The sequence below is a fragment of the Dreissena polymorpha genome, chromosome 7 (assembly GCF_020536995.1).
Source record: "Dreissena polymorpha isolate Duluth1 chromosome 7, UMN_Dpol_1.0, whole genome shotgun sequence".
Classification (NCBI taxonomy): Eukaryota; Metazoa; Mollusca; class Bivalvia; order Myida; family Dreissenidae; genus Dreissena; species Dreissena polymorpha.
The window spans coordinates 86,176,171-86,185,328 of record NC_068361.1 but is presented as its reverse complement, the minus strand read 5'-3'; the positions used below and the strand labels follow the sequence as shown (position 1 = coordinate 86,185,328).

The following is a 9,158-nucleotide window of genomic DNA, read 5'->3' as shown; positions in this document are numbered from 1 at the left end:
CTTAATCTCCCCTTTAAGTATTTTAGAGAAAAAGTATTCAGCCTTTGTTAAAAATAACAACAGTGAACACCCCTATCTGTTATTGAGAAATATCAAATTAAAAGTGGTGGAATAAAAGTCAAAGAAACAACTGCCCAATAAAAGATTTCACAGAATATTCATGACTTTAATGAGATATAATTTAATTAAATAAAACAATGCAATCTGCAGAATCTCAAAGTTTACTGATAAAGGCCATCAGGGTCCCATTTAGGTCCCTTATGAAAAAAGGATAATTTAGTGAGCATTTAACATTAGCATAATTGCAAAATTTAGATAAATCACAAATAAGTTATTACTTTGATAGGTAATTTATTGTTGGAAAATATTTTGAATGCTTATGTAAGTCCATAGCATTATGTTATTTTTTTAATAAACTAGTACTACAAATGTAATTCTATTTAACTTTCACAGAAAAATGCTAAATGCAAGTACATAAGTTGTCTATGTCATTTGAAGGCGTGCAATAAACATAGAAAAGAAAAATAATCCCTATTGGCAACAGCATTCAATTGCTTATTAAACAGCACCATGTTGCCATGCACTAAACAAACACATTATTAAAGTACAATTGGGCTTTCTACATCATTTATACAATATAAAATAAGTAGAGTGAATACAAAATTGGTGGTAGAGAAATCAACTACATGTATATATCGTAATACCGGTATCACATAAGAATAAAACAGCTAAGCATGAAAAAGATTATTATTTTGGGAAGAAACATTGAAAATATTATAGCTAACTGTACATTATTCTCTTCTGGTATGAAATATTTTTATCATGAGATATGACCAGGCCATATACCAGTATAAAGACAAACATTTTGTATTATGGTACAACCTTATTGTAGGTGTAACAAGAGATTGCCAAGCAATATTGTTACCTAACGGTGAAACTCCACCATTGTCAGTATTTTTTTTTTATTTGTTGCCATAGCAACCAGAATTCTTGACGTAGGAACAAAATGACATGACGTGCATAATCTCCATATTGCCATCTATCCGTGTTTCAAGTTTCATGAAAAAAATATATGAAGAACTTTTAAAGTTATCGCAGGATCCAGAAAAGTGTGACAGACTGACTGACAGACAGATAGAGCGCAAACCATAAGTCCCCTCCGGTTTCACGGGTAGGGGACAAAAATGAGCTGGGTTATGCAGGAGTGAGTCTTATGCAATATGTAGCCAGCGTACCTTTAGACCAGCCTGCACTGTCTAATCAGCGGACAAGGAAGCTCCTACTACTCCTGGTGCTACTAGGTGCATATGGCATAAGACATGTTATTGCGCCACTTTGCTCAAATAATTATGACCCATCAAAATCTTGAATATTGAAATAAATATCTTAGAAACACAACTGACACAAAATATTTCCACTTATTATTTTAAAACACTAGTTGAAAAAAAAAACAGGCAGAATTCATAGGCTTAATCTTAAAATGCAATTATGCAACACATTTTAGGTACAATTTGCTAGAAGTCCCCTGATTATTTTCAATCCTTACTCAACCTAACATCACTTTTCCAAATATAAGGAAAATGTGTTTATCCTTGGTCGTAAGTCTATGTATAAGTTGACTACAGGACATGTTATGTACGCCTTCAAGACTTCTGCAGCTTGTAGTAACTCAGCAGATCGTCCACCCCATCGTCAACCTCACTCATATCAATGTGTAACCTCTCCATCTCATGATTTATCTCCCCTGAGTAATCTCCACCGTAATCACCGCCAATTTCCTCCGCAGCTTCTCCCTCACTGTTTTCATCACAGTCTCTCGCAGCACGTGATTTGCGAGGCTCGTGGTACACCACATAACGGGCCTCGCATTTCGAGTCTCGAGGGTCGACCTTGATCTGGATCTGCTCGTTGAGAGACAGGCAGCAACCGTCGGAGAGCATCTTTATCGCTATGCGCGCTATGTTTACTGCATCATCGATGCCACTGTGTGGCGAGCCTTCAAATTTCATACCTGTTGGATAAAAGGTAAAACTAAGAATTATTAATGATCATCAGAAATGTGAAAGGTCATCACTAACATCTTTGATGGAAAGTTTTAGCTAGAGCAAAGGCTGTTATGTGTCAGGTTTAACCCTTTACCTCTTGGATACGTATTTTAACGCATTTGTAGTCCCTTGAAAGTTAAATTTATTAAAGGACCTTTCTTACTAGATTAATGTTTTAAAGGCTTCATCTCCAAACCTTAGATACTGATGACCAACAAACAGTATAAAACCTGAACAGACTGCGAGTTACTTGCTGGCTGTTCTGGTTTTATGCTGTTTGCACATAGCCATTTTCACTTTGCTTCTGAGTGGCAAAGGGTTATCATATATTAAGCTGAGTGGCAAAGGGTTAATAATATATTAAGCTGAGTGGGAAAGGGTTAATAATATATTAAGCAGATTTCAATTTAAAGACTTTGTAAATAAGGAGAAAGTTCCATCAACAAACATTTTATAAGAGCTGACTAAACAACCAATTGATAGAGACTTAGATATGCCCCTTCTAAAATTTAATTTGCAGGGCAATAAACATAAAGCTAGATGAGTATTTGTGAAAACTGAACGACATGCAAGAGGGAGTAAACTGCCCGATTCCGGCTAATTACCATTTAATTAAGGGCTGGGTATCATGTGATGATATGGCCGATAATCTAATTTGACTATGATATTTACTCATAATCTTATGCTCATTTAATGGATGGAATAACATTGTATACACAAAAATATTTGTATTTTCATCCAATTGAATATTTGCAAGATTAATAAGAACCTTTTTGCATTTTCTAGCCTAGGAGACGCATACTTTCTAATTAATAGGTCTAAAATTAAACTCAACATATACTTAACACATTGGATTGTAATAAATAACTTGTAAAAAAAACATCCACATATATCTTCATCAATAAGGACACACTAACATAAAGAATTATTAAGATAAACGTTTATTTAAATATTCTAATCTATCAAATTTAAAACTATTGATATTTCTTTTAAAATGTTGCATAGTTAGTACAACATATTGATTATTTCACAGTTAACATGATATTAAATAGAAAAGATTCATAGATTGACAATTTGTTTTAGTCCCTAACAAAAAATGTCATGTTTAATAATATTTTATCACAATATGAAAAGTTTTTCAGAAACACAATGCCCCCAATTGCACTGCTTAGAAATAAAATTTAAATATATCATTTGGCAGGTTTGGAAATTATCTCCCTTTTAAAGCTTATTACTTCCTTTGGATTGTATTTTTTGACTTTTGACCTTGAAGGATGAACTTGACCTTGACCTTTCACCACTCAAAATGTGCAGCTTCGTGAGATACACATGCATGCCAAATATCAAGTTGCCATCTTCAATATTGCAAAAGTTATGGCCAATGTTAAAGTTTTCGGACAGACAGGCAGGCAGGCAGACAGACAGACGGACAGTTCAACTGCTATATGCCAGAAATTGCTAACAAGAATTTTTTAATATTCCCCAGCCCACATCCCCCTCTTACATGAAAACAAACCCATACATTTTAATAAATAATTCCACAAACATTATTACAATATTATCTACAATACAATAGTATTTTTGTGGTACTCTCTAGGCTAAATAGTGGAACAATGTATCCATACCCAGATTATGGAGCATGATCTCTATTCCTCCGCGACCGCAGTTGTAGAAATTACAGTAGGCCTTGCGAATGTTTATCCAGACCTTAGACCATGCAGGCATCTCTATATGGCTTTCCTGACACTGGTAGAACATGAACCTGAACATGTCCCATGGCCTGCAAACATTAATCACAAAATTAGGACTTGAAACTTAACATTAACCAGGGGAGGTAAACATGGATAGCAACATAAGAACATTAACAAACAAGAGCTGTCACCATAGGATGATTTATGTCCCCTAGAAACGCTTTGTAGAAGTTATGAGCTTTTTTCGAAACCTAAACGCAGATTTCGAAACCTAAACGCGGACACTAAGTTCAAGGTCAAGGTCACAGGAGTCAAAATTTGTGTGCGTATGGAAAGGCCTTCCATATACACATCCATTCCAAATATGAAATTGCTATCTGAAGCGACATAGAAGTTATGAGCATTTTTCGAAACGTAAACGCAAAGTGTGACGGACAGACGAACAGACAGTCTGATCCCTATATGCCCACCTTCAGGGGCATAAAAATGTCTTAGAATATCAAAATAAATCAGAAAGCCACATAAACTAGAGAGCGGACACCATGCTAAATCCTTGAAATGCACTAATAACCCCGTGACCTAGTTTTTGACCCGGCATGACCTATATTCAAACTTGACTTAGATATTGTCTTCATATAACTTCTGACCACGTTTGGTAAAGATCAGATGAAAAATACTCCAATTAGAGAGCGGACACCATGCTAAATCCTTGAAATGAAGTAAGTGACCTCGTGACCTAGTTTTTGACCCCGCATGACCCATATTCGAACTTGACCTAGATATTGTCTTGATACAGCTTCTGACCAAGTTTGGAATAGATCACATGAAAACTTCTTCAATTTGAGAGCGGACACCGTGCTAAATCCTTGAAATGCACTAAGTGACCCTGTGACCTAGTTTTTGACCCGGCATGACCCATATTTTGAACTTGACCTAGATATTGTCTAGATACAACTTCTGACCAAGTTTGGTAAAGATCGGATAAAATCAATTTGAACAAGCAAATTTGTTGAATTGATATCCCTAGCCAATATGCTTCTGGACACAAAAGTGTTATATTTGACACTCAAAAAAGCATTTTTTCAAGATACAAAGGGCCATAACTTGGTTATTAACAGATGGTGTACAATGCCATTTGGCGTGCATTATCCTCTTATCCATATATATACTCATACCAAGTTTCAATGAAATCCGCCAAAGCACTTCCAAGATATGGCTCCGGACGGACGGAAAGACAGGCGGACGGACGGAAGGACGGACGGACAACGCCCTCCAATATCCCTCCACCTATGGGTGGGTGGGGGATAATTAGAGAGCCGACACGAAAATTGTGACAGACTGACAGACAGACTGACAGACAGACAGACTGACAGACGGACAATGCGAAAACTATATACCCCCTTTTCTTCGAACATTAGACAAGGTCTGTAAACATAGATATCAGCATTAGAACATGAACCAAAACATTTAATTTAACCAGGTTAAGTAAACATGGATAACAGAATTAGAACACGAACCAAAAATTACCCAGGGTCTGTAAACATGAATGTAAACATTATCACATGAAATAACAAGATATGTGTTTGTCAGAAACACTATGTCCCCTTTTGCGCGGCTTTGAAGCTATATATTTGACCTTTGACCTTGAAGGATGACTTGACCTTTCACCACTCAAAATGTGCAGCTCCATGAGATACACATGCATGCCAAATATCAAGTTGCTATATTAAATATTGCAAAAGTTATTGCAAATGTTAAAGTTGGCGCAAACAAACAAACAAACACACAAACAAACCAACAGACCGGGAAAAAACAATATGTCGCCCACTATAGTGGTGGGGTACATAACAAGAGCATCGCAAAACGGGTGTCAACGCTCGGCTGTGAAAGCTTGTCAGAATTGTGGTGTTTTTTTTAGAGGTCACGGTAACCTTAACCTTTGACCTAGTGACCCAAAATTGGATGTGGCGTGTAGAACTCATCAAGGTGCATCTACTTATAAAGTTTCAAAGTTGTAGTTGGAAGCACTTTGACTTTAGAACCAATGTTAAGTTTTTAGAATGACGCCTACTGCGGACGGCGGACCGCGGACAACAAGCTGGCTATGACAATACCTCGGGTTTTCTCAGAAAACAGCCAAGCTAAAAAAGGGCATGTAGAAATGAGAAAGGTGAATGTACATATGAAGTTTAAAAGTTGTAGGTGGAAGCACTTTTATTGTAGAGGCTATGTTAAAGTTTTATATAAAAGGTCACATCGACCTTGACCTTTGACCTAGTGACCCAAAAATGGGTGTGGCGTGTAGAACTCATCAAGGTGCATGTACATATGAGTTTAAAAGTTGTAGGTGAAAGCACTTTGATTTTAGAGCGAATGTAAAGGTTTATGTTAAAGTTTTATATTAGAGGTCACAGTGACCTTGACCTTTGACCTAGTGACCCAAAAATGGGTGTGGCGTGTAGAACTCATCAAGGTGCATCTACATATGAAGTTTCAAAGTTGTAGGTGAAAGCACTTTGATTTTAGAGCCTATGTTAAAGTTTTATATTAGAGGTGACAGTGACCTTGACCTTTGACCTAGTGACCCAAAAATGGGTGTGGCGTGTAGAACTCATCAAGGTGCATCTACATATGAAGTTTCAAAGTTGTAGGTGAAAGCACTTTGATTTTAGAGCGAATGAAAAGGTTTATGTTAAAGTTTTATATTAGAGGTCACAGTGACCTTGACCTTTGACCTAGTGACCCAAAAATGGGTGTGGCTTGTAGAACTGATCAAGGTGCATCTACATATGAAGTTTCAAAGTTGTAGGTGGAAGCACTTTGATTTTAGAGCCTATGTTCAAGTTTTATATTAGAGGTGACAGTGACCTTGACCATTGACCAAGTGACCCAAAAATGGGTGTGGCGTGTAGAACTCATCAAGGTGCATCTACATATGAAGTTTCAAAGTTGTAGGTGGAAGCACTTTGATTTTAGAGCCAATGTTAAGGTTTTAGCACGACGCCTACGGCGGACGACGAGCTGGCTATGACAATACCTCCGAAAACAGCCGAGCTAAAAATTGTCATGCTCAACAAATCATCTGATATTCACTTACTTACTAATAACACCTTGTCTGAACATTTCAATAAAATTAAACTCAATTTTCTCTAAGCATAGAAAAGGTTGAAATATGAACATCTGTGCTTTTGATTGAAAATCACACAGGCTGGTTTTTGCATGCAAAAAACATTGTCTTGATGTGATGACCTTTGTTAAAAGAAACTGTGATTTACAGCTTGTTTTTATGTGGAAGTAAGAATAATATGGTAATATCTGACATTTGTGTGTGGTATTTACCTTTGATTTAGGTCAAGGGTCATGCACACAATGCTGATGATTGTGGAATGAATGATGATATGACCTTCAAACATACTGGCATCCATACATTTGAATCCTTATACATTTTTAATCACAACAGAATTTTATTTAAACATTCAAAAGTACTCCTTCTCTTTAAATGCAGCATTTTCTATTGCCCACTGCTATTTAAAAAAAGGCATTTGATATTTTTTTAATAATTGCTTATTTAATTTGTTATCCCAATACATGTTCAACAAGAACGTGCCAGAGTACTTTCAAAAACTCATAAGATCATATGTCATAAAGGTGTACAAATCAAGTTGTAGAAAGTAGAAGTTCAAAATAAAGAATGACTTAAACGATTTCAACACAGCATAATTTTGTCCTGAAAATACTCAACTTCATAATCATTAATGAATGGAATGCATGATTTAATGTTTTGCATTTGAAAGTGTTGGTGTACTACATTGCATTGAGTTATCACATGGCCTGTCAGACAGACGGACAAAAGTGCATGGCAAATCATAAAGAATACCCCATTCTACTTTCTTTGCAAGGGGGTATAAGCATTGTAGCTTCAGTAACATTACCCATCTGTGAGCACAGCAAACGTCTTCTCTAGACCGAGGCCATGCTGTGAGAACCATGCCTCCACCTTGGCAAGGACATCCACAAAGGGATCTGCCTGGTCCACTTTTTCCTAAAAAAACAACAAACACTCTGAACAAATTGTCTTTTTAACAATATATGCTGTATCACTTGTAAATCTTTTTCTGAAACATAAAAACAGCATAGAACTAGAGAATGCAACATCAGTGATGAACACCCTGTGACTAGAAAGAACGTTATATGAGCTCCTTCATGCCAAAATGGTTCTTATGCCATTTGGGACCAGCCTGGCATCAGACCAGCCTTGCATCCACTGAGTGAGGAGCTACCATTTGAAATTATTAATCAACGAATCCTGACATGACTTTACTGCAGAGAGGATAGACTGTGCAAATACCCTGGCTTTTCAGGAGCTACGCTGGTGGAATATGGAATAAGACCTGTTTCCGCACAATGCAGCTCAGAAGGCAATCTGTAGAGGTCAAGGGTCAACTCCACAGCTTGCTAAATGGCATAAGACCCATTCCCGAATGATGCAGCTAATAATGATATCTGTAGAGGTCAAGGGTCAACTCCACAGATTTCTAAATGCCATAAGACCAATTCCGTCATGTGGCATCTCACATATATATCTGTAAAGGTCAAGGTTGACTCCACTGATTGTAAAATGGCATTAAACCCATCTTCAAGTTGGCACAGATGATACTGCGAGCAAATATTTATCAACAGTGACAAATAATTTTTTAACAGATTTTTCCATGGTCTGCTTACCAACAAATGTACATGTTTTGACAAAAGTTTATGTTTAAAGTCTTTTATTTTATATGACATACACCTAAATATTCCAGTCAAGTTTTTACACAAAATAACACTGATAGTGCCATACCTGAGTGATCCCTGTCAAACTGGTACAGAAGCTGGATAGTTTAGGGTTGAGCAATGGCCGCACATATTCCTGGAATTTGGCAACCTGGAACAAGAAATTTAAGTACGACAATACAAATTTTACAGTTTTGTGTGTGAATTGCAATGACCATTGAGTCATTTTTATTACATTATTGACTGCTATAGGACAATTATTAGGTTTATGTATGAATTTGAAACATGTGATATTTCATTACGTAACAATTGCCATCTTTACAATATCTCTGTATGTAATACATGTATTTCGAACAGATTGTCAATAATTTGTGTAATTATTTTACAAGCTAACCATGTACATGTTTGATCTTTGGCCTTTAAAGTTTGATGGATGATTAAGGTCATGTTGAATGACAAAGGTACAGTTCAAACAAGCTGTAGTAAAGCCTATTTTGACCTCCGATCGCAAATGTGACCTTAACCTTTGATGTACAGAGATGAGTGTGACACATGCCATATCTTCATATTGGTTATTTAAACTAAGCTGTTTTACAATTGTGTGATGATCAACAAAGTTAAAGTGCAGACATGCTGAAAATGATCATTTGTA

At 36.4% G+C, this 9,158-nt stretch overlaps 1 protein-coding gene across 4 annotated transcripts in view; it reads right to left on the bottom strand.

Moving 5' to 3' along the window:
* Nucleotides 1-388: 388 nt before the first annotated feature.
* The window catches only part of LOC127837575 (3'-5' exoribonuclease 1-like), a 68,181-nt gene continuing 59,411 nt past the window's right edge, over nt 389-9,158 (bottom strand). Inside the window, exons 4-7 of one of the 4 annotated variants that reach the window (XM_052364819.1) lie at nt 8,574-8,657; nt 7,669-7,778; nt 3,671-3,825; nt 389-2,011 (exon numbers count right to left, since the gene is read on the bottom strand). In XM_052364819.1, coding sequence (XP_052220779.1) covers nt 1,644-2,011; nt 3,671-3,825; nt 7,669-7,778; nt 8,574-8,657 — 717 coding nt within the window. In that variant the 3' untranslated portion in view covers nt 389-1,643. The remainder of the gene's footprint in view (nt 2,012-3,670; nt 3,826-7,668; nt 7,779-8,573; nt 8,658-9,158) is intronic. The other 3 variants (XM_052364818.1, XM_052364817.1, XR_008029341.1) reach the window with 3 other exon arrangements.